The sequence below is a fragment of the Odocoileus virginianus genome, chromosome 18 (assembly GCF_023699985.2).
Source record: "Odocoileus virginianus isolate 20LAN1187 ecotype Illinois chromosome 18, Ovbor_1.2, whole genome shotgun sequence".
In the NCBI taxonomy this organism is placed as follows: Eukaryota; Metazoa; Chordata; class Mammalia; order Artiodactyla; family Cervidae; genus Odocoileus; species Odocoileus virginianus.
Window position 1 is genome coordinate 47,695,518 of NC_069691.1, and position 26,586 is coordinate 47,722,103.

Below are 26,586 nucleotides of genomic sequence, written 5' to 3' on the forward strand. Positions count from 1 at the left end.
CATCACCAACTCTCAGAGTCTACCCAAACCCATGTCCATCGAGTCGGTGATGCCATCCAGCCATCTCATCCTCTGTCGTCCCCTTCTCCTCCTGCCCCCAATCCTTCCCAGCATCAGGGTCTTTTCCAATGAGTCAACTCTTCACATGAGGTGGCCAAAGTACTGGAGTTTCAGCTTCAACATCAGACCTTCCATTGAACACCCAGGACTGATCTCCTCTAGGATGGACTGATTGGATCTCCTCGCAGTCCAAGGGACTGCATGTTTTATATATGTTTTAATATATGTTTCATATATTTAATATATGTTTATATATGTTATATATATGTTTATATATATGTTATATATATACATACATGTTTTACTATACAACTAACAAACTTCATCTCCAATTGAAACATCTTATCAATTTATATTTGCTAATGATTTCCATGTTCTTAAACATTCAGAAGTTGATTTCCTTCACAAAACTGGAATAAATTCTCCTTCCTCTTTCTGTTCCCCGCCAAATCCCCAGAACCAAACAATGGACTATTTAATTCCTCTGGTTCCTATTGTGTGATGTGAGGTTTATATCCAAGTTCACACGCATCCAGTTTTCTGTCCTGCTTTTCCAAAAGTTGTTGAAAGTTTCCTCCTACAAGTGGAAAAGTGGCGAGAGAGGTCGTCTGGGCGCTGCCAAGACCCCCAGGATGCGAGAAGCACGGACATCCTCGCTGTCCGCCGGAGTGAGAAACGCAGGCAGGCTGCGCCCTCTGGTGGTGAGGACAGGCTCTGGCTGCTCGCCGGGAGCGTGGTGCTTGCCTTCCTGCGGGGCCGGTCACCTCTCACCTGCGTCTGCGTGAACGAAGGCTCTTAGGGGGCTTTTCAGAGATTCGAGTCCCTTTTGGACCACCATCGGATTGCATTTAATTTTGATTCAATGTCTTTTGAGTCCTACACAAGTTGGCACATATCCAATTTCCCAAACAGGCAAGGTTAAAAAGATTTTAAACATTTAAAGGGTGGTTTGATCCATCATTTTGACTGGCTCCCTCCCTAAATACACGTGGTGTGGAGCACGGAGCACAGAGCTGCCTCTCAGAAGACCTGAGGCCGTTTCTGGGTTCTGGTCTCACTAATGGCTGTGGTCTTGAGCAAGTTCCTTCCCCTCTCTGGGCCTCTGTTTCCTCACTTGTGGTGATGATATCTAAGGGCCTTTCCAGACCCAGACGGGGGTGGTGTTTCCAGGTGAGCGGGCTGCCTCCTTGGCCCGTGCTGGGGTCAGACCCAGCAGTGCAGGAGTGACCCCTTTGCTACAGCCCGGTCCCACTTCGCTCCCTCCCCCAACCCGTGATTGGGACTCTAATTGTTGTGGTCCTTGGCTTCAGTTTTCATGGAAGGGCCTGACTCTCGCTGTGTGGCTGGGACCACGGCTTTAACCTGTCTGTGCCCTTATTTCTGTAAACTGTCATATTCTGTAAACAGAGTCCGTAAAAAGCGGACAATATTGCGGAGAAATCACAGCCCAGAGGAAGCTCTGCTTTTAGTCATCGACTTTGCTTTTGATCGTCGCTCTGATCATGAAGACCTCAAAGGAAAGGAAGCGGCTGGTTATTAAGCAGGCCATTGGAGAAGGTGCTGGGCAGCGGTCAGGGCGTGCGCCCGGAGGGCTCGGAGTCTTGTGAAGGCTGCAGGAAGAAAGCAGGTAGAGCCTGCCACCTGGTGGCAGGGAAGAGTATTGCTCCCCAAGGGGTGCTCCGTCTGCAGCTCCTCCCAAAACAAGCAGCGGAAAAACACAAGAGCTGGCTGGCCACGCATCTGGTACACGCAGCAGGAGGAACTGTTCCGTATAGGAAAACGGCTTTCGCCTTGGTATGGCTTGGTTTCCTTTAATCTTCTGATCTACACCTGGTCTATATGACAGGTCCAGATTATTCATTTATGTAATCATAACGAGCCCCTTTTGAGCCCCCCCCCCTTTTTTTGGGGGGGTGTCAAGAATACTGGAGTGGGTTGCCATTCCCTTCTCCAGGAGATCTTCCCGACCCAGGGATCGAACCCGGGTCTCCAGCACTGTAGGCAGACGCTTTACCGTCTGAGCCACCAGGGAAAAGAAATGCAAAAAGGCAAAATGGTTGTCTGAGGAGGCCTTACAAATAACTGAAAAAGAAGAGAAGTGAAAAGCAAAGGAGAAAAGGAAAGATGTTCCCATTTAAATGCAGAGTTCCAAAGAATACCAAGGAGAGATAGGAAAGCTTTCCTCAGCAATCAATGCAAAGAAATAGAGGAAAACAAGAGAATGGGAAAGACTAGAGATCTCTTCAAGAAAATTAGAGATACCAAGAGAACATTTCATGCAAAGATGGGTTCGCTAAAGGACAGAAATGGTATGGACCTAACAGAAGCAGAAGATATTAAGAAGAGGTGGCAAGAATACACAGAAGAACTGTACAAAAAAGATCTTCACAACCCAGATAATCACGATGGTGTGATCACTCACCTAGAGCCAGACATCCTGGAATGTGAAATCAAATGGGCCTTAGAAAGCATCACTATGAACAAAGCTAGTGGAGGTGATGGAATTCCAGTTGAGCTATTTCAAATCCTGAAAGATGATGCTGTGAAAGTGCTGCACTCAATATGCCAGCAAATTTGGGAAACCCAGCAGTGGCCACAAGACTCGAAAAGGTCAGTTTTCATTCCAATCCCAAAGCAAGGCTATGCCAAAGAATGCTCAAATTGCTGCACAATTGCACTCATCTCACACGCTAGTAAAGTAATGCTCAAAATTCTCCAAGCCAGGCTTCAGCAATACGTGAACTGTGAACTTCCAGATGTTCAAGCTGGTTTTAGAAAAGGCAGAGGAACCAGAGGTCAAATTGCCAACATCTGCTGGATCATCAAAAAAGCAAGAGAGTTCCAGAAAAACATCTATTTCTGCTTATTGACTATGCCAAAGCCTTTGACTGTGTGGATCACAATAAACTATGGAAAATTCTGAAGGAGATGGGAATACCAGACCACCTGACCTGCCTCTTGAGAAACCTATATGCAGGTCAGGAAGCAACAGTTAGAACTGGACATGGACCAACAGACTGGTTCCAAATAGGAAAAGGAGTACGTCAAGGCTGTCTATTGTCACCCTGCTTATTTAACTTATATGCAGAGTACATCATGAGAAATGCTAGGCTGGAAGAAGCACAAGCTGGAATCAAGATTGCAGGGAGAAATATCAATAACCTTAGATATGCAGATGACACCACCCTTATGGCTGAAAATGAAGAGGAACTAAAAAGCCTCTTGATGAAAGTGAAAGAGGAGAGTGAAAAAGTTGGCTTAAAGCTTAACATTCAGAAAACTAAGATCATGGCATTCAGTCCCATCACTTGATGGGAAACAGATGGGGAGACAGTGGAAACAGTGTCAGATTTTATTTTTTTGGGCTCCAAAATCACTGTAGATGGTGATCACAGCAATGAAATTAAAAGACACTTACTCCTTGGAAGGAAAGTTATGACCAACCTAGATAGCATATTAAAAAGCAGAGACATTACTTTGCCAACAAAGGTCCATCTAGTCAAGGCTATGGTTTTTCTAGTGGTCATATATGGATGTGAGAGTTGGACTGTGAAGAAAGCTGAGTGCTGAAAAATTGATGCTTTTGAGCTGTGGTGTTGGAGAAGACTCTTGAGAGTCCCTTGGACTGCAAGGAGATCCTAAAGGAGATCATCCTGGGTGTTCATTGGAAGGATTGATGCTGAAGCTGAAACTCCAGTACTTTGGCTACCTCATGCGAAGAGTTGACTCATTGGAAAAGACCCTGATGCTGGGAGGGATTGGGGGCAGGAGGAGAAGGGGATGACAGAGGATGAGATGGCTGGGTGTCATCACTGACTTGATGGACATGAGTTTGAGTAAACTCTGGGATTTGGTGATGGACAGGGACGTCTGGCATGCTTCAATTCATGGGGTCGCAAAGAGTCAGACACGACTGAGTGACTGAACTGAATCATAACAAGACATGTTAAGCGAGTTACATACGTCTTCCAGAACCTAGTCCATGGTAACAACTCAGCTGTTCATTGTTTTAAAAATGAGAAGATTAACAGCATTTTTGTGGCACTCATTCTCCCCCTACCTTCCCTTTCATCTTCCCCTGGGTACATGTTATAATACGTTAGGGAATAGGAGACACAGTGTAATGCAGTTTTAGGAAACCCAAGCTCTTGTCTGGGCTCCTCCGTCTTTAACTTAGTGATGGGCTCATGGCTCAGCTGTGGCGTGAGCACTGTAGAGCTCAGTTTTAAAGCAAAGATCAATTCATTACCATAAATGTATTTGTCAACTCAAATGTATTAGAAGTCCTCCAAATCAGTAAAGAAATGACAAACAGCCCAATAAGATTGGGCAAAGGTTTGAACAGGTGTTTCATAACTGAGGCTCTCCAGATGGCCAATGAGCCCATGAAAAGATGCTCAGTTTTATCTTTATTAGAGGAATGCAAGTTAAAATAGCAAGACAGTAGACAAACACCAGAATGGTGAGAATGTAAAAGACATTGTTAAGTGTTTGTGAAGATAGGAGGCAACCTGGACTCTCACACATTGCTGTTGGGAGTTAAATTGGTACACCCAGTTTGGAAACTCAGCGTTCACTAAGAAATCGGTATATAAATACATCGTGGTACGTACACAGTAATAGAAAAGAATGAACTACCATGACAGGCAACATAATGGATGAACTTTATAAACACAGTGTTGGATGAAAGAAGTCAAACATGTAAGGTTGCATGCAGTATGAGCCCATTTCCACAAAATTCAGTCAGAAGCAAAACGAACTGATGGTAATGGAATTTAGATTAGCGGGTTCCCTCTGGTGTGGTTATTGGTATAGAAGGGCAAGAGAGAGTTTTCTGGGTGTGGTGGAAATATTCTACATATTGATCTGGGTGTGGTTACATAGATTGTGTAGTACACATGCACACTTATATATATATGTACATACACACATGTATAAACTGAAGTGCCCCTACACCTTCTTTCAAAGCAATTACCATTTGTGTGATTTTTTTATAACTGAGTAGATAATTTCACCAAAACGTATTTTATTAATACAAGGCTATCATAATTTTCCACTTCACTTTTATGGGAATTGGTGAAGTCATATAAGCTCCATTAAAATGTATAGGGGAAAAAAGAAAAAAATTGTTTAGGGGAATCGGTTTTTATAAAGACAATTTTACTGTGATTTTTCCTATAGACCCTAATGATTAATGCAGCATTTAAAAGTGGTAACCCAATAAACATTGGTACAACACATTCCAGTATTCTTGCCTGAAAAACCCCATGGACAGAGGAGCCTGGTGGGCTACAGTCCAAGGGGGTTGCAAAGAGTCAGACAGGACTGAGTGAGTGAGCACAAAAAGCATTTAGAAAGATATGGAAAGCTACTATTTTATGATCATTGATTTGTTTGCTTTTCGAATTCATTTACTTTTGGTTTATCATTTCTGAGTGAGTAAGTGAAGTCGCTCAGTCGTGTCTGACTCTTTGTGACCCTGTGGACTGTAGCCCACCAGGCTCCTCCGTCCATGGGATTCTCCAGGCAAGAATACTGGAGTGGGTGGCCGTTTCCTTCTCCAGGGGATCTTCCCAACCCAGGGATCGAACCCAGGTCTCCCACATTGTGGGCAAACGCAGGCAGACGCCTTAACCTCTGAGCCACCAGGGAAGCTCCCGCCTATAAATTCAATGAAGATGGTGAACACAATGGTTTTTTTTTTTTTTTTTTGTGCCTATTCCCATAGTAGCCATGAATTATATTTTTGTTAGATGAATAAATGAATACAAAAAACAAATGAAGACACGAATGAGTTTTTTGCATTTTGAATGCTTTGTTTTTGCCTTGGAAGGAATAAGCATAACTCAGAACTGCATAGAATGGTCAGAAATAGTGTTTATAAGGAAGACTTTTTTGAATCAATACAAGTATGATTTATTAAGCATCTAATATATGTGAGGCCTTGCAAATATCTCACTTAAGCTTTATAACAATCACTTGAAGCAAATATTATTTTCTCTTTTTGTTTGACATCAAACATTTTTTAATCCCAAATCGACATTTTCAGGGCACACGAAGCATTTGTTTATGCTTTAGTAGTACAGTATTACGTTTTTCTTTGCTGAATAGTTCTGACTCCATTGCAAAATGGAGTTCTGACATCCACTGCAAAAAAAAATACTGATTTTTTTAAGAGGAGAAGCTGAGGTTTGGAGTTTAGTAAGTGGGCCAAGGTCACAGTGATGGATAAAGAAGTCTGGGGGGACGTGGGGGACCCCACTTCTTCTTGCTCTTGTCCTCCGCCTTCTCATCCATGTGCTCCCTGACATAGCCCTGGGGTCAAAGTCCCAGAAGCCTTGCTCACATAGCCGGTAGTGGGAGCAGGGGTCCCTGGGGCAGTGCTGGGGCTCTGTCTCCATGTCCCCCACAGGCTAGTGCAGTGCCTGGCATGCAGTGGGTGTGGAACTGATATCCAAGGAACAAATGAAAGAATAGTGGTGATACCGATGGATACCAAGACATGGTTCCATTGGTGTACTGACTCATCTGTCATGAACATGTGTAGATTATAAGCCCCTTGGGGGCACATACCCTGGTCCAAGCTCTGTGGCTTCGACACTTCCTGTGGCCTCCACAGCTAGCCAAGGGGCTGAAACATCCCCTGGAGCAGAGGTTGGCAAGCCCAGCCCTGTGGGCCAAATCCTGCCCGCTGCCTGATTTTTTTAAAGTTTTTTTTTACATGGAAAAATAATTTTTTTAATTTTTAAAATCTTTATTGAATTTGTCACAATATTGTCTCTGTTTTATGGCTCGGTTTTTTTGATTGAGAGACATGTGGGATCTCAGCTCCCTGACCAGAGGGAGCTTCTGGGCTCCTAGGCCAGGGCTTTTCTTGCGAACCACATGGTTTCCTAGTAGGAAGTGGTGAGGATGGGGTGTGGCCATGCTTGGGGTGGGGGGATTTACCAGCTGGGGGAGCATCTTCCCAGGAGCTGGACCTCAGCGCTATCCTCTCCAGCAGTGGGTACCTTTAGGAATAGGTCATTGTGTTAATGCACCTAGATTGTAGGGGTTTATGGGAGCTGCTGCCCTGGATGTTTGCCCCATCACAGTGAGGAGAGAACTTGACAAAAATCAGGGGGCAGCAGGCCAGCTCCAATAGGACCACCAGCAGCAAGTACCAGTCTGAAAAAAAATATAACTGGTTTATATTGAGTACTTGGGCTCCCTAGTAAATGGTAAAGAATCCACATGGCAAGCAGGACATGTGGGTTCAGTCCCTGGGTCAGGAAGATCTCCTGGAGAAGGAAATGGCAATCCACTCCAGTATTCTTGCCTGGGAAATCCCATGGACAGATAGATGAGCCTGGTGGGCTGTAGTCCATGGGGTCCAAAACGAGTTGGACAAGACTGAGTGACGAAGCACAAATGCAGACATTGGAGGCTTACCTATGAGTTAGTAATTGCCCAGTGTTACTGTGTGTCGGGCTCCGTGCTAATCACTTTATCTTACTCACGTTCCCAACCATCCTGTGGAGACTAACTTCTCTGATCATTCCCTTCTCTTCTCTTCCCCCTTTTCTTCTTCTCCCCTCCCCCTCCCCTCTATCCTCTTCCCCTCCTCCTCCTTCTCTCCTTGGTACTCCCTTCCCAGGGAACAGAGCATGGAGGCTGACAGAGGTTAAATGACTTGGTCAAGGTCACCAAGCGAAGACATGGTTCTGGAAGGGCCTGAATTGAAATCCACATTGTCTGATACTGAGGCCCATTCTGAGTGAGTACACAGCCCTGCTCCCATTAATGAGTCCTGATGGCGTCTGAGCCCCTGACCTGAGCCGGGCGGCCAGCAGTCCAGGGAACATCATGAGCCCTTAAGCTTCAGTGGTTTTCTTCGGACTCTTACCAGGTCCTGCCCCAGGGGTCCTGCAGGCCCCGATTGAAGGTGGGGGAGGCAGTCCTCATGCCGTTGTTCACCATTGGCAGGAACAGACCTAGCATGACTAGCATCTTTCAGAAGAGCCGCTCCAGGGCCAGACCTGGCCTTAGGTGACCCCAGGCGGGCAGAACCCAGGATGTACATTACCTTCTTGTACTCTCCCAGATTCTACTTTACTTAGGAGAGAGAGACAGAGACAGGCAGAGACAGAGTGGAGAATCTGGGACCCTCTCCATGACTGCTCTGGGACGGGGAGCCAGGACTGGATGCTTTGGTTTCCCTGAGTGGGTGGCCGCCACCTCTAAGTTACACCCATGGAGCCCCTGGTGAATCCATAATGGCCTTTGTGTGTGTGGCAATTTGCTCATTTCACATGCAGTTTTCAGCAAGAATGATCTGAACATTCAGTCTTATCTAAGCTGCAGGGGAGAAAATCAAAGACAAGGTCACGTCTTCTTTGATGTCTTCTTTTGTCAAGGGAGACCTGTTCCCCGCCTCAGGCAGGTGGAATGATGGCCTTAGGAACCACAAGAGAAGGGTAGGGATTTTTAGTCTTTTTGGGGTGGGGATGGGTTCCTGTGGACCCTTTTGAAATTTGGTGAAAGAATGTTTGCTTTTTTCCTTCACCTAGTTGTCTGTCTTATTTTCAGCTTTTATGTTAATTTCACTGCATTTATAGGCATTTGTGAGCTTCACACCTCTTCTCCCTTTCTTTTGGTTAGTGGGTGGGCTTACGAGAGCAAGTACAATAGCCCAATACCTGGAACCTCTCTAGACATAATGCAGTGGGCAAGCTAAAATACAATACCCTGTGCACCAGGGATGACTTCCGGCTTTTTTTTTTTTTTTCCTGAAATGTTAAGGATCAGAGGCAGGAAAGAGTCTGAGCAGATATGTTTCCTTCAGACCTATCCTTGGAGAAGGGAAAGTCTGAAATTCAGCTGCTGGGTTTTATTTTCCTAAGCAGATGGTGACAAGGGTCTTTATTTATTTAAAATTCTTGGGGTATAGCTGATTAACAGTATTGTGATAGTTTCAGGTGGATAGCAGAGTGACTCAGCTCTACATATACATGTACCCATTCTCCCCCAAACTCCCCTCCCATCCAGGCTGCCACATGGCATTGAGCAGAGGTCCATGTGGTTTACAACAGGACCTTGTTGGTTATTCATTTTAAATATGGCAGTGTGTACATGTCCATCCCAAACTCTCTTGAGTATGCCTTTCCCCAATCCTCCCCCCGACAATCCCCCCAACCCCCACCCAACCTCAAGTTCCTTCTCTAAGTCTGTGAGTCTCTTTCTGTTTTCTAAGTAAGTTCATTTGTATCATTTTGAGAGTGTTAATAGCCTCTGTAGGGAGGTCAGAGGTCCCCAAGCGGCAGGAGGAAATAAAACTGCAAGTGGCAGACATTTTTATTTCTTTTTTCTCTTCTAATGCTGTGTTGTCATGGTGACACCGAGTTCCACTTGAATTTAACTTTATCTCAAACCTTGAGCTAACTGATGCATTTTTCTTATGGAAATGTCTTCCTGAAGCTATGTTAATGAACTATGTATTTGTCCTTCTTCAAGATTCATGACAATTGTTTTATGGCCTGGAATGACTCACCTTGGGCCAATGCTATCTCAAGATGCATGTTGTGGGTGAGAAGCCTGGTGCAGCTCTCTTAGTTTTGAGGTGTTTCCTCTCTGATTAGCAGCTTGCTGATAGGCATATAACTCCTTGCTAAAAACTAGCAAGGGGGTACTCTTTCTGTCCCCTTCTCATGCCTATGTCAGAAACTTTCTCTATCTCTTTTATACTTTAATAAAACTTTATTACACAAAAAGCTCTAAGTGATCAAGACTCATCGCTGGCCCTGGATCGAATTCTTCTCCTCTGGAGGCCAAGAATCACAGCATTGTTCATGGTTTGTAGCAGCAACCTTTCAATTTCTTTTTAGATTCCACACGTAAGAGTTGTCATACAATATTTTTCCTTCTCTGTCTGACTTAGCTCACTCAGTATGAGAGTCTCTAAGTCCATCCATGTTGCTGTAAATGGCATTACTTCATCTTTTTAATGCCTGGGTAATATTCCATTGAATATATGTACCACATCTTCTTTACCCACTCCTCTGGATGACAGGGGTCCTGATGAAGACCTGTGATGTCTGCCCCTGGTCAGGGGTGCTGGAGGGGAGGTGAGGAAGGGCTGCTGGGCTAGCACCCCCCATAGAGAGCTAGAAGTTTTGTGTGGGTATGGATGGGCCATTGCTTCCACTGCAATGGTGAAAGCAGCAATGTTTGGGATATGAAATCTTAAGGCCACACTGGTCTTGAATCATGAAAGTTACTGACTAGCATCAAAGATACAACTTAACAGCCAGAGACATTATAGCCTGAAGTCATAGGAAGTTTTGAGGGACTTGCTATTGGATCTAGTTGGATCCTTGATTCCTCATTTGACTATAATCTCCAATCAATACATCCAGCTAGAAATTACTAGAGAAATGCAAATCAAAAGTATATGAGGTATTACCTCACATCAATCAGAATAGTTATCATCAAAAAGTCTATGAATAATAAGCACTGGAGATGGTGTGTGAAAAAAAGAACCTGTCTGTAGTGTTAGTGGGAATGTAAATTGGTGCAGCCACTGTGGAGAATAGCATGGTTGTTCCTTAAAAAACTAAAAGTAGAGCTACCATATGATCCAGCAGCCCCACTTCTGGGCATATATCCAGGAAAGACGAAAACTCTTATTCGAAAATATACACACATTACCCGATGTTCATTGCAGCTGTATTTACAATAGCCAAGACAAGGAAGCAAGTGAGTGTCTATCGGTCTATCGACAGATGAATAGATAAAGGAGATGTGAGATATATATACATATATATATGTATATATATATATGTATATATATGTCTATGTAAAATTGTATATTACTTAGCCGTAAAAAACAATGAAATAATTCCATTAGCAACAACATAGATGGACCTAGAGATTATCATGTAAGTGAAGTAAGTCAGACAGAGAGAGACAATTATCTTATGATATCACTCATATGTGGAATCTAAAAAAATGATACAAAGGAGCTTATTTAAAAAACAGAAACAGATTCACAGACACAGAAAACAAACTTGTGGTTGCCAATGGGGAAAGGGACAGAGGGATAAATTAGGAGTTTGGGATTAACAAACACACACTACTATATATACAATAGATAAACAACAAGGGCATAACACAGGGAACTCTATTCAATATTTTATAATAATATATAATGGAAAAGAATATTAAAAAATTGTGTCTGTGTGTATATATATATATATGTGTATATATACATGTATATATACATGTATATATATATACATGTGTGTGTATATATATATATGTGTAATGGACTTTCCAGGTGGCGCAGTGGTAAAGAACCTGCTTACCAATACAGGAGACACAATGCATGGGTTCAATCCTTGAGTTGGGAAGATCCCCTGGAGAAGGAAGTGGCAACCCACTCCAGTATTCTTGCCTGGGAAATCCCATGGACAGAAGAGCCTGGCGGGTTACAGTCCATGGGGTCGCAAAGAGTTGAACATGATTTAGTGACTGAGCACACACCTATTCACACACACGCACACACACACATGCACACACACACGCACGCACACACACAGATGCACACACACGCATGCACACACATGCTCGCGCGCACACACGTGTGCACACACACGCACACACATGCGCATGCACGCACACACATGTGTACACACACATGCACACGCACACATGTGCAACACATGTACACACATGCACACGCACACGCACATGCACACACACATGCACATGCACACACACACATAACTGAATCATGTTGCTGTATACCTGAAACTAAGACAACATTGTCAATCAACTGTACTTCAATGAAAAGATGCATGCAGTTATATTCCTTTACTTCATAACTGAGAAGTGGCATACCTCTTGACACTGGGTCAAGACTGTTTGGGTTCAAATCCAGTGCTAACTAACTTACCAGTTGTGTGACCTTGGAAAAGTTTCTTTATCTGCAAAATGGGAGAAATAATAGATTTTGTGTGTGTGTGAGGATTAAGTGATTGAATATATGTAAACCACTTAAAACATGGACCACAGCCTTGTCGAACTTAATGAAACCATGAGCCATGTAGGGCCACCAAAGATGGACAGGTCATGGTGGAGAGTTCTGACAAAATGTGGTCCACTGGAGAAGGGAATGGCAAACCACTTCAGTATTCTTGCCTTGAGAACCCCATGAACAGTATGAGAAGGCAAAAAGATAGGACACCGAAGATGAACTCCCCAGGTTGGTATGTGCCCAATATGCTACTGCAGAAGAGCGGAGAATAACTCCAGAAAGAATGAAGAGATGGAGCAAGCAAAAATGATGCCCAGTTGTGGATGTGACTGGTGATAGAAGTGAAGTCGATGCCGTAAAGGTCAATATTGCATAGGAGCCTGGAATGTTAGGTCCATGAATCAAGGCAAATTGGAAGTGGCCAAACAGGAGATGGCAAGAGTGAACGTCAACATTTTAGGAATCAGTGAACTAAGATGGACTGGAATGGGTGAATTTAACTCAGATGATCATTATATCTACTACTGTGGGCAGGAATCCCTTAGAAGAAATGGAGTAGCCATCATGGTCAACAAAAGAGTCTGAAATGCAGTACTTGGATGCAATCTCAAAAATGACAGAATGATCTCTCTTCATTTCCGAGGCAAACCATTCCATATCACAGTAATCCAAGTCAATGCTCTGACCTGTAATGCTGAAGATACTGAAGTTGAACGGTTCCATGAAGACCTACAAGACCTTCTAGAACTAACACCCTGAAAAGATGTCCTTCTCATTATAGGGGACTGGAATGCAAAAGTAGGAAGTCAAGAGGTACCTGGAGGAACAGGCAAATTTGACTATGGAGTACAAAACGAAGCGGGACAAAAGCTAACAGAATTTTGCCAACAGAACACACTGGTCATAGCAAACACCCTCTTCCACAACACAAGAGAAGACTCTACACATGGACATCACCAGATGGTCAACATCTAAATCAGACTGATTATATTCTTTGCAGCCAAAGATGGAGAAGCTCTATACAGTCAGCAAAAACAGACCAGGAGTTGATTGTGGCTAAGATCATGAACTCCTTATTACCAAATTCAGACTTAAATTGAAGAAAGTAGGGAAAACCACTAGACCATTCAGGTATGACCTACATCATCAAATCCCTTACGATTATACAGTGGAAGTTACAAATAGATTCAAGGGATTGGATCTGATAGAGTACCTGAAGAACTTTGGATGAAGGTTTGTGACATTGTACAGGAGGCAGTGATCAAGACCATCCCCAAGGAAAAGAAATGCAAAAAGGCAAAATGGTTGTCTGAGGAGGCTTTACAAATAGCTGAGAAAAGAAGAGAAGCTAAAGGCAAAGAAGAAAAGGAAAGATATACCCATTTAAATGCAGAGTTCCAAAGAATAGCAAGGAGAGATAAAAAAAAAAAGGCTTCCACAGTGATCAATGCAAAGAAATAGAGGAAAACAAGAGAATGGGAAAGACTAGAGATCTCTTCAATAAAGGACAGAAATGGTATGGACCTAACAGAAGCAGAAGATATTAAGAAGAGGTGGCAAGAATACACAGAAGGACTGTACAAAAAATATCTTCACCACCCAGATAATCACGATGGTGTGATCACTCACCTAGAGCATGATGATGTGATCAGTCACCTAGAGTCAAGACATTCTGGAATGCAAAGTCAAGTGGGCCTTAGGAAGCATCACTATGAACAAAACTAGTGGAGGTGATGGAATCCCAGTTGAGCTATTTCAAATCCTGAAAGATGATGCTGTGAAAGTGCTGCACTCAATATGACAGCAAATCTGGAAAACTCAGCAGTGGCCACAGGACTGGAAAAGGTCAGTTTTCATTCCAATCCCAAAGAAAGTCAATGCTAAAGAATGCTCAAACTATCGCACTATTGAATTCATCTCACATACTAGTAAAGTAATGCTCAAAATTCTCCAAGCCAGGCTTCAACGGTATGTGAACCGTGAACTTCCAGATGTTCAAGCTGGTTTTAGAAAAGGCAGAGGAACCAGAGATCAAATTGCCAACATCTGCTGCATCATCAAGAAAGCTAGAGAGTTCCAGAAAAACATCTACTTCTGCTTTATTGACTATGCCAAAACCTTTGTGTGGATCATAACAAACTGTGGAAAATTCTTCAAGAGATGGGAATACCTGACCACCTGACCTGCCTCCTGAGAAATCTGTATGTAGGTCAGGAAGCAACAGTTAGAACTAGACATGGACCAACAGACTGGTTCCAAATAGGGAAAGGAGTATGTCAAAGTTGTATATTGTCACCCTGCTTATTTAACTTATATGCAGAGTACATCATGTGAAATGCTGGGCTGGATGAAGCATAAGCTGGAATCAATATTGCTGGGAGAAATATCAATAACCTCAGATACCCAGGTGATATCACCCTATGGCAGAAAGCAAAGAAGAACTAAAAAGCCTCTTGATGAAAGTGAAAGAGGAGAGTGAAAAAGTTGGCTTAAAACTCAATATTCAGAAAACTAAGATCTTGGCATCTGGTCCCATTGCTTCATGGAAAATAGATGGGGAAACAATGGAAACAGTGAGAGACTTTATTTTTTTGGGCTTCAAAATCACTGCAGATGGTGACTGCAGTCATAAAATTAAAAGAGGCTTGCTCCTTTGAAGAAAAGTTATGACCAACCTAGACAGCATATTAAAAAGCAGAGACATTACTTTGCTGACCAAGGTCCATCCAGTCAAGGCTACGATTTTTCCAGTAGTCACGTATGGATGTGAGAGTTGGACTATAAAGAAAGCTGAGCACCAAAGAATTGATGCTCTTGAACTGTGGTGTTGGAGAAGACTCTTGAGAGTCCCTTGGCCTGCAAGGAGATCCAACCAGTCCATCCTAAAGGAAATCAGTCCTGAATATTTATTGGAAGGATGGATGCTGAAGCTGAAACTCCAATACTTTGGCCACCTGATGCGAAGAACTGATTCATTGGAAAAGACCTTGATGCTGGGAAAGATTCAAGGCAGGAGGAGAAGGGGATGACTGAGGATGAGATGGTTGGATGGGATCACCAATGCAATGGACATGAGTTTGAGTAAGTGCCAGGAGTTGGTGATAGACAGGGAAGCCTGGTGTGCTGCAGTCCATGGGGTCACAAAGAGTTGGACATGACTGAGTGACTGAATGGACTGAAACCACTTAAAAATGGGACTGGCATGTGGTCAGCTATTGTTATTAGGCTTGTGTGTATATGCTCAGTTGCTCTTCTGTCCATGTGAGTTTTCCAGGCAAGAATACTGGAGTGGGTTGCTATTTCCTACCACAGGAGATCTTCTTGACCCAGGTTTTTGCAATTGGCAGGCAAATTTTTTTTACCACTGTGCCACCTGGGAAGCCCATTATTAGCCTCATTGGATGTCTTATACTTGGGCCTGTAGTCATGTATTAATCAACTGATTTTGAATTAGATGTAGGAATTACTTATTGGAGATTGGAGGGCAGAAAAGAGAGTAGGAATGCATATTACCACAGTGCCCCTTTAAGAAAGCATGCCTGGAATTTTGCCAGTAAATTGGTTAGAATCTGGCCCCCTTTTGTTACCCAGAGCCCGGTTAACCATGCTTACACACAAATTGGAGATCTCATCCTTTTAGCCATTTGTGTACCCTTTTAATTGCACACATGAGGTAAGGGTCATGGTAACTTGGTCTGAGGGGGTTTATGAAACTTCAGTTGCACGCAGCAGGACAACACGTTGTGACAGAAGGCGACCCACTTCCACCCCAGCTTACAGCCGAAGCTACAGTCGCCACCGAGTTTGGTGCACGTGCGGACTGTTGCGCCATTGTTGTTAAACAAACTGCTCCCTGAAGGAGAAAAAACACATGCGCACAAAGGAGAAATCAGTCTTCAAGAGCCTGGGGGAAATCTCAGGGCTGTCCTCTCTTTGGTGGTGAACGGCTTCTCAGTTTGGCGTTTTCCTTCTACACTCCGTCCTCTCATCTGCTGTTACATTTTGGCGAGGCCACTGAGTCCAGCGCTCATCAGAGGAAGCTGAGGGACACAGGACTGTAAATAGCTGGAGAGTGATCTATGCATGTGGTGAAAAGGGCTCCCTTCTCTTAAGCTGTGGCAGACTTTCAGGAGGCAGCAACAGATGATCAGGGCGGGGGCTGAATAACACTCACCCACCTCTTGCCTCTAGCACCTCAGCTGACTGATACCGTGGTCTCCCTGCTGGGCTTACACCAACAGGGCTTTTCAAGTGCCTCAGTCCTCGGAAGACCCTCAGTTTTCATGACCCATACCCATCATTACTTACCTGAAGGCAATGAGATCACCAGGAGGAAGAGTAACCCAGAGAGACGGAGTCTCATAGTTGGTGAGGACACAGAACTACAGCTTCCTGCGGGTGGCTATCTGGGAGGCTCCTTTATAGCGCTGGGCAAGGCTGGGTGGGGCTGGACACTGGCCTCATTCTATCTGGAGGGATATCCAGGGGAGACAGGCTTTTTCAGGATTACAGGAAAAGGAATCCCTGGGCCATTCTGTGCGACTTCCTCTTTTACAAATCACGGGAGAGGAAAGGACTCAGTCAAGGTAGAAGAAAGGGAGAGACCAGGCATCATCATGCTCAGGGCTGGGCACTACTCCTGTGTCACTTCAAATGGACACTGATGGGAAAATGGCAGGGAAATGTCTGCTTGTTCCTCCCATTCTTTGCAGTCCCACTGAAAACACAGAAGCCCAGAGAGGTGATGTGATAAAACACAGGCTTAATTGAAGGCCAGAAAGGATGTCAGCAAGAATTTACAGTGTTCCAAGAAGCAAAGAATCTCAGGGTGTCAACTGTTGGCCTGACCAAGAGTTAGGTAGGTGTTCAGACACAGTGAAGAAGGGAAAGCTTATTTGCCTACTGGAGGCCTGTGCTGCAGGGAACCTCACCCCCCAGAACAGTTCAGTGAGCAACTTTGTTTTCTAGATGGCTGATGTAGAAAGTCAGCTGCACTTTGGGAACCAGTTCTGGGGAAGGTTTGTTTTCAGAGTGGGTGAGTTAGAATTCTCTCCTGGCCCCTGAGACCAGGAAGAGCTGGTTCAGGGTTGGTTGCCCTCTGTCAGGAGGTGAGCAGAACAACGCTTCCCTGGAGCTAGACGGACCCGGTTCCCGGGAAGGGTCATTAGGTCTGCCTCCCTGGAGGGATGGTGGGACAGAAGAAGACACGCACTTAGGCTTTATTCTTGCCCCCGAGCCAGGCTTGTACCCGAATGATCCAAGACTGCAGAATTCGGAGTCTGTAAAGTGGCAACAGAGCATAGTTTTATTGGTTACACTCTGTTTTGCTGTACAGGCCTTTGGATGAATTATTTAGCATCTCTGAGTTTCAGCTTCCTCTTTTCTTTGTTTTTTCTTTTTCTCTTTCTTTCTTTCCCTCTTTTTTATTTGTAAGATAAAAAAAAATTGAGGTAGAGTTGTCGTACAATATTATGAAAGTTACAGGCATACAATATAGTGATTCACAAATTTTAAAGGTCCATTTCTAGTTATTATTATAAAATATTGGAAAAAAATTGGCTAGATTTGCTGTGTTGTACAACATAGTCTTGTATCTGATTTTATACCTGTTTATACCTTTTAATTCCCTGCCGCTGTATTGCCCCTCTGCTCTTCCCTCTCCCCACTGGTAACCACTATATATATTCTATCTGTGAATCTGCTTTATTTTGTTATATTCATTAGTGTGTTGTATCTTTTTATAAAGATTCCACATATAAGTGATATCATACCATATTTGTCTTTCTCTCTCTCTTTTTTTAAGAAACAGTTTATTTTCCATTTTGGTGGAAGTGTGTTGAAGAACTTACGACCACTCCATGGTGGTTCCTACCCATTCAGTGGCCTGAGCGGTGGGAGCTGCAGACCAGTCTTCAGCGGAAGGCTGAGCACCCCAGTCTTCCATGGGGAACTGCTGAATAGGCGCGGAAGGCACCCGCACACCTCCGGACCAGTCTGCCACCTCGGGCTGAGGAGCAGTGAGCTCTGGAGCTGCAGCAGTCCATTCTCCCTGAAACTCCTCCTTGGTCACAGCCTTCTCAGCGCGCTGCCTGCTCTTCTTTTCCAATCTCTTCAGGAACTCTGTAGAAGTAGAGATCCGGCATGACCTCCCATGGGTGGTCTCAGGAGATGGTGCCACGCATGCGCAGAACTTCCCGGGCGAGCATCCACCACATCAGACCCGCTGGGTGCACTCCCATTTTAGGATCTCAGAGCAGGATGCATCAGCTGAGAAAACAGAAAAGTCAAGTACTGCCTGAAGAGTTAGGAATATTGAAGAGAATAAAAGCTATTTTTTTAAATGTTTTAATCTCTCCTTAAATAAGCTCTCATTCCTTAAAATCATAGTTTTGTAGCAAGTATTACTATCCAACCCCACTCATTGGGTCAGAGACCCTTGTGGTGTTAGCGAAACACTTGCGCCTCGTGTAGCACGCTACCTACACTTGTGAGTCCCTCGGCCAGAAGCCTCAACTCCAAGCTCTAACAATGTGCAGTCTTTCTCTGTCTTATTTCAGTTAGTGTAATACCCTCCAAGTCCATGTTGCTGTAAATAGCAAAATTTTATTTTTTAATGGCTGAATAGTATTTCATTGCATGTGTATATATTTATATTTATTCATACCATAACTTTTTTTGTTGATGGGGCTTTGCTGGTGGCTCAGCAGGAAAGAATTTGCCTGCAATGCAGGAGATGCAGGAGACACAGGTTCAATCTCTGGGTTGGGAAGATCCCCTGGAGTAGGAAATGGCAATTCACTGTAGTGTTCCTGCCTGGAAAAATTCCATGGAGAGAGGAGCCTGGCTCCACCTGGCTACAGTCCAGGTGGGTCGTAAAGAGTCGGACACCACTGAGCACACGGGCGTGTTCTGCTGAGGGACACTTAGGTTGCCTCTAGAGTGCTGCTGTCAACACTGCGGTGCATATGTCTTTTTGAATCAGTGTTTTTTTTTTTTTTTTTTTCAGATAGTCTTCCTTTTCTCTAAAAGTACACTGTAAGAGGTTTTTTTTTTTTGAGGATGAAATGAGCTAAAGCTTACAAAATGCATTGTGCTCTTTCCTTCTTCTCCTCTCCCCTATTCTTTATTAAATTCTGCCACTATAGCTGTGTTTCTTTCTCTTCTGTGGGCCCTCTCCAAGAGAATTCTTAGTGAATGCAAGACATCACTGGGAAAGTTTTATTCTGGTTTATAACAATGGGTATGGTTGAGAACGTGGCTGTAGGTTGGAATGGGGATGGGAGAGAGATGGTGGGCTAGTGGACTAGAAGTACCGAGGTCAGTGCTAGTTCAGGGCTGAGGATTCCCTTGCAAGATCCCAGGAAAGGCTCCCAAGAGACCCTTCAGTGGGCTTGTGATTCTGGCCCATAGAGCCCAGGCCATATGCTAACCATCTGCTATCATAGACATAGTGTAGACCATAGCTTAGACATAGACAAAGCATAGACACCTCATTCTTTCAGAGATGGGGAAAACAAGGCTCAGATTTGTGAATGGACTTGCACAAAGGAAGGAAGCAAGCTGGGGGCTGTGCTGGCATCAAATATTCAGCTGTCTTGATACTCAGTTCAGAACTCTGTCCTTCATATATTTTAAATTGTTCAATTGTGCTTTAGGGAAGATAGGAAGTATGAACCTAACATTTTCTAAATACTTCTGAGTCCCTCCTACACACAGTTCTGGAAAAAAAAAAAACAGATCTAACATGTGTCTGGGGATCAGCATATGTTCAGGACAGACCATTTCCTTTCCTTTCCATCCACAGATGTCCTATTAAATCACCATTCCAGCCTTGGGGAAGGAGTTTCTCCTAAGTGAGTTAAGTGTTCCCACCTTCTGCTTGAAGTCTTGTTGAACAAAGCTGCCAGGGAAACAGAAACGGCTTCATTCTCTTCCATTTAGTTTTGCTGTATTGGTGCTTTCTTCCTTTATCTTAGTTTTCTAGAATTCTCCTGCTCACCTTACTATTGTCTTTACCTTTGAGAAGAAAATGTCCACTGCACATCCTACTGAACCTTAATGAATTACCCAGTCAAACTGAATTATGCTTCCTTTTCACCTGTCTCATTTTACTAATCACACAGTTCCTGAATGCAGTGACTTCACTGTTTATTTTTCTGCATGGGCAAATTTATTTTCTCCCATGGTTTTTATTTTTAAATTTTGTTATTATTACATTATTATAACTACACTTTAAAAATTATTAAGCTTTTAAAATTATACTTTTCTTTTCCATTATTGTTTACTACAGGATATTGTAATGAACATTCTATACAGTATATATTCTATACTATGTTTATTCTATACATAGTATGTATATTCTATACATTCTATACAGTAGGACCTTGTTTATTATCCATCCTATAGGTAATAGTTTGCATCTGCTAATCCCAAACTCCCAATGCATCTCTTCCCTCTCTCTTGGCAATCACAATCTGTCCTATATGTCTGTAAATCTACAGACTCCATCTTTTTTTAGAACAGTTTTAGGTTCATAGCTAAATTGAGTGGAAAGTTCAGACAGCTTCCTGCTGTCAACTACCCCTACCAGAGTGGTATGTTTGTTTCAAATGATGACGCCCCCCCCCCCCCCCCCCCCCCGCCACGGTGACGTATATTATCACTCAAAATGTGTACTTTATGCTAAGGTTCACCTGTGGGATTTATGTTGTCACCTTTGACAAATGTGTAACATTTCATCCCTCTTGTAGTATCATACAGAAACCTCACACCATCCTAAAAATCCTCTGTCCTCTGGCTGGCTCTTATTCTTAATCTTTTAACATAAAATACTGATAAAAGATGAAATTTAATACACATAAAGAAAAACACATCACAGACTTAGTGACTGAATATACAGCAAACACTGTGTAACCACCACTCAGATCAAGGAAACAAATGTTCTCCAGAACCAGAGATGGTCCCATGCTGTTGGTCCTTTAATGGACCGGAACCTGGTGGGCCGGAGAGTAAGAGAGAGAAAGAGGCTGATATCCCCTGGCTTACGCGGAAAGCCAATAGAGTCCTATTCTTAGGGCTCGCGCTGCTGCACAGAGGCACCCGGCGCCCTCTTGAGTGGGTGAAAGCACCGTGTGCCTTCTCGAGAGGGGCTTAGAAGCCCGGGCGAGAAAGTGAGCTCAGCGGGCCTCCGCGCTCCAAGGAATTAGCCAGAAATAGAGAGAGAAAGAGAGAAGGAATAGAAAGAAAGAAGGAAAGAAAGAAAGAAAGACACGGGGATCAAAGCTATGATGGAGCAAAGGTGTTTTAATCAACATGGCGTGGGCATATATACTGTCTTACAAGGTGGTTATTCTCAGCAAAGATAAAGATTAAAATTCCAGACTTACAAAACATAAGATGATCCCTATCAAAGGGAGAGTTGCAATCACCTTTTACCGTATGGCTCATAAAAAGGAAGAGGGTACTCATCACCATAATGAGAAATGCCTGGATTCCTCAGCCCCAGGAAAGGCGTGCCTCTCCTCTTAATTCCTGAATATTCAGGAATTAATAAGGGCCAAAGGGTTCCTGACAGATCCAAAACAGCACACAGGAAGCCTTTTGTTAAATGCTTCCTGACACCATGCCCCACTAGTGACTTGCAGCCCACTCCCTCCCCTTGTGGGGGACAGCTCAGATGCCAGGTGGGTGGACGCGTGATGTATGGACACGTGGTGTGTGCATGCCTGCTGTGGGACACGTGTGGGCAGATTCCTGACGGGTGTACACGTGGTGCGCAGACGCCTAGTGCTCAGGCACGTGCTGCTGCGGGTGAGGACGGCCAGCGGAGGCACGTGGACCCAGGTGTGCGGATCAGGTGGGAAGCGTGCCATAGTGACGTCCTCGTGGATTCTCCGAGGAGGATGCTCCCGGCACGCCCCCGCTCCCCGCCCCCCCCCCCCCGCGTTGTGGATTTTAAAGAATTTTCAGGCTTTTAAAAATATTTTTTCCTTTTTTGTTTTGTTTTTTTTTCTCTTCTGGCCGCAAGGCCCAAAAACGATGAAGCCTGCGGAGACGGGGCAGAGAGCAATGTCTACGTTCTTAACCAATTATTCTTCTCAATTATTCTTTGCTTTTACTGCCTGCTACAGAGGTTGGCTTTTTATTAGAACTACGCATCACAGAGTAGTCAAGCTATCCAGAAACAGGAGAAGATTTTCAAGACAGGTAAGCGCTAAAAGGGCTTCCCTGGTGGCTCAGTGGTAAAGAACACGCCTGCCAATGCGGGAGACGCGGGTTCCATCCCAGCGTGGGGAAGAGCCCCTGGAGCAGGCATGGCAACCCACGTCGGTATTCTTGCCTGGAGAATCCCATGGATAGAGGAGCCTGGTGGGCTACTATCCATGGGGTTGTAAAGAGTGGGACACGACTGAATGACTGAACAAGAACAAGCGGTTAAAAAAAAGTAAGGCGCAGAAATAAAGATGCCAGCATAGTTGCATGAGGTTTGTGCCATGCCAGAGCTTGAGGTTTGTGAGAGCCATGGAAATGGGAGTATGTTTGGCTGAAAAAGCTTGCAGAAGACTCTGTATATGTGGTCCAAGCTCAGGTACTTCAACTCAGCTCTCCAAATGGGGATAAGTGAATGAGAATGGTTTCTTTGACAATTCCCACCCAAACTTCTCCTCCAAGGTACAGGCAGGCTATGTATTTTAGTGCAAGAAACCAGACCTCAGCCTCTGATAGACTCAAGTTGGCCTCTGTGCTCTGCTACTTCTGAGGTATGTGATATTGGGTAAGTCACTTAATGTGTCAGAATTTTGGGGTCTTCATCTGTAAGGTGAGAATCAATGTACCTCTTTATACGTTGTTGTGGGACAAATGGAGATGACACACAGAAAATATAGGGACTGTGGGTTCTTGGTGATTGTTCTTTTCTTCCTCTTTGTATCAGGAGAAGAGACAAAAGTGAATGGAAATTGACTTGGACACATCTATATAATGTTATGAGTGAAAAGAATAGTGAGGGGAGAGGGATGGGAAGACAGCAGGAGAGACTTTGGCAGGCTGGCACTTCCCTAGTGCCCTATGGGTTTTCATTGAGACTTGTAGAAATTGAGTGTCTCTGCAAGGTGGCTCCGAGGTCTCCACTTCCCCGCCCCTGATGGAGTAACTGAAAATCTGGTTGTTTAGGCAGGCACACAGAGCATTTTTTGATTGGAAAAAATTTAGATGAGGGTCAGGGGTGGATGTTCGAAAAATATTTTTTTCCCAGGCATGTCTTCTGAGGGTACTGCTTTGCTCAGTCTCCCCAAAGAATTTTGTCCCTCTTTCAAAACAGAATCGTTATGTTGCTACAGCCTTGATTGTTGGAATGTTCTCTTTTGTGATGCACAGTCCGCTGTACACTTACCTTCGTGGACTGCATAATACTCAGGATATTCAAGTTATAATAAATACTTTACCCAGAATCAAGTTGGAAGAGATTCTGTTTCCTATATGAAAACCCCTGGGATTAAAATAAGGTCTCCCCATCACACCAATCCTGGAAGATAGCAGTGGACCCAGATCTGTTATACCTTCTCTTCTGTGGTTAATCTGTGAGGCTTGGGAACTCGGGAATACCGAGGGCTAGTGCCCCACGTTCCAACCAGGAACTCAAGGTCTCACAACAGACCACAGGATCACAAGGTTTAAAGGTGCATTTGTCTAGACCAGTCCTGCTATAGGGTCTTTGTTCCCATGTCCACCTCATCCCTAGGAAATCTGAGGAGATGTCAGTCCTGGGGAAGGCCTGAGGCATACTTCCATGGCCCAGCTTAACATACGCCCATCCCCTTAGGTGGAAGCACACTGTCAAATGGAAGATCAAGGTCAATGAAAGGAGGAAGCCTTTCAGGTCTGATGAAGGGACATGTTTCTGATCCTAGAACTTCCCAGCAGAAGATGGGAAGAGCCTTGTTTCAAGCTGGGGTGGATATTGGGGTTCATTGTGGTCCATTCTGCCATATAGAGCTGATGGGAGAATCCATGGAAATCAGAGGGTAGGAGAACATTGCTGCCATCTCCTGAGCAACTGGCAGACTTCAGACCAGAGGAACAAAGGGTGTGAGTGCAGCAGCTTCTCTGATCACTGGGAAACTTGACCTAAATCTTGGGTCTTCTGGGGCATGACCCAGAACCCTCCGCTCTTTCACCAGGTTCCTCTTACTGTATTTGGGGTGGGACTTAAGTGAGGATTAAGATCATAGTTTCACTGTGTCTAACAGCTTGCAAACTCTGAGCAAGAACTTCAGATCAAAACATAAGTCCAAACCCATGTAGGAAAAAAAATTTAGCAAGCTGATTACATATAACCATGACTTGAGGATACTAAAGAAATCCCTGTTTGGACCTGGAGAAGTTCAGAGAGGAAAGTGGGGTCTGGTTGTCGCAAGCAATCAAGAGACACTTCTGCCTGGAAGAGACTGTGTAATCAGGTGAATCCATTATGCCTTTAGCAAGATTCGATTATGTTTGGAGTCTTAGGACATTCTGTGAGGAGACGTTGGCTTGGAACCAGTCCCTGGCCACACACAAGGAAGAATGTTCTCAGGGCTTTCTTTCCAGATCAGATGCCCTCTGCCACTGGCCAGATGCCCAGAAGTCCCCTGGGCTGGTTTGCCTTCTTCCTTAGCTTCAGACAGATTGTGTATAGAACATGACTTTTTTCCTTTGGGCATTTGAGTCTCTTCCTGGTCCTTGAATTCCCAGCACACTTGTAGCCAACAGGGCTGTCCTTATCTCCATGGATTTCTGTGCGGGCTGTGAGAAAGGCAGTTCTACAGCACTGGTCATGGGCCTGGTGTGTGACAAATCCTCAGCCTTACTCATAACTCTGAGCAGATCAGCAGCCCACCCTGCCCTTACTCAGACTCGTGTCTGTAAGAAGTGAGTTACAGACCCAATGTGGGGAAAATACAGAAGGGCCATGATCACTGTGAGCGTGGAGGGGAAATGTAGCATGGGGCATGGAAATGGAGAGCTCCAGAGAGCAGGAAGGTTCAGTCCAGTTCAGTTCAGGGTGGCCAACATTAGTGGCGCTTTATGCCAGGCCCTTTGCTGAGTTCCAGGGACATAGAGAAGATTCCTGCCCTCCCAGTTGCATGGGCCATAGGTTATAATTTTCATATAAAGAGGTAAAAGTTGTGAACAGGAATTATGTACAGGATACTATGGAAACTTGGGGGCACCAAATTGAGCTTTGAGAGAAGCAGGGAAGGCTTCTAGGAGGAGATGAATCTTTCAGGGTAAGTAGAAATTATCCAGGAAAGAGGGCTCTAGGAAAAATCAATAGATCCACAGATCAGGGCACAGAGGTATAGAAAAGTCTGGTGTGTGCAGTTATGAACACATATTTAGGTGTCACTGAAAGGTGGGATGTGGTTACAGATGAGGCTGGAGACGGAGGTAGAGCCAAGTTACAAAGGGCCATGAGTGAAATTTTATTAATTTATTTAATTTTATTTTTCATTGAAGTATATTTGATTTACAGTGTTTTGGGTATACAGAAAAGTGATTCAGTTATACCTAAATGTATCTCTATCTGTATATCTGTTCTTTTCAGATTCTTTTTCATTATAGGTTATTAGAAGATATTGGATATAATTCTCTGTGCTATACAATCAGTTCAGTTCAGTTCAGTTCACTCAGTCGTGTCCAACTCTTATGACCCCATGAATCGCAGCATGCCAGGCCTCCCTGTCCATCACCAACTCCCAGAGTTTACTCAAACTCATGCCCATTGAGTCGGTGATGCCATCCAGCCATCTCATCCTCTGTCGTCCCCTTCTCCTCCTGCCCTCAATCTTTTCCAGCATCAGGGTCTTTTCCAATGAGTCAACTCTTCACATGAGGTGGCCAAAGTATTGGAGTTTCAGCTTCAGCATCAGTCCTTCCAATGAACACCCAGGACTGATCTCCTTTAAGATGGACTGGTTGGATCTCCTTGCAGTCCAAGGAACTCTCAAGAGTCTTCTCCAACACCACAGTTCAAAAGCATCAATTCTTTGGTGCTCAGCTATCCATACATGACCACTGGAAAATAGCCATAGCCTTGTTGGCAAAGTAATGTCTCTACTTTTAAATATGCTATACAGGTTGGTCATAACTTTCCTTCCAAGGAGTAAGCGTCTTTTAATTTCATGGCCGCAATCACCATCTGCAGTGATTTTGGAGCCCCCCAAAGTAAAGTCTGACACTGCTTCCACTCTTTCCCCATCTATTTCCCATGAAGTGATAGGACCAGATGCCATGATCTTAGTTTTCTGAATGTTGAGCTTTAAGCCAACTTTTCTTTTTTTTTTTCATTTGTTTTTATTAGTTGGAGGCTAATTACTTTACAATATTGTAGTGGTTTTTGCCATACATTGACATGAATCAGCCATTAAGCCAACTTTTTCACTCTCCTCTTTCACTTTCATCAAGAGGCTTTTTAGTTCCTCTTCACTTTCTGCCATAAGGGTGGTGTCATCTGCATATCTGAGTTTATTGAT

The 26,586-nt window shown here is 44.1% G+C and overlaps 1 protein-coding gene and 1 non-coding gene across 2 annotated transcripts; both read right to left on the reverse strand.

Moving 5' to 3' along the window:
• Positions 1–15,753: 15,753 nt before the first annotated feature.
• DEFB136 (defensin beta 136) lies at positions 15,754–16,436 on the reverse strand. The gene is made up of 2 exons (XM_020877193.1): positions 16,382–16,436; positions 15,754–15,926 (listed from the first exon to the last, which is right to left on the reverse strand). Exons 1-2 carry the CDS (start codon positions 16,434–16,436, stop codon positions 15,754–15,756), a joined length of 228 nt encoding a protein of 75 aa, XP_020732852.1.
• Positions 16,437–18,460: 2,024 nt separating this feature from the next.
• LOC139039572 (small nucleolar RNA SNORA62/SNORA6 family) lies at positions 18,461–18,610 on the reverse strand. The gene has a single exon (XR_011492911.1). It is a non-coding gene; the product is annotated as a small nucleolar RNA SNORA62/SNORA6 family (small nucleolar RNA).
• Between the last annotated feature and the right edge of the window lie 7,976 nt (positions 18,611–26,586).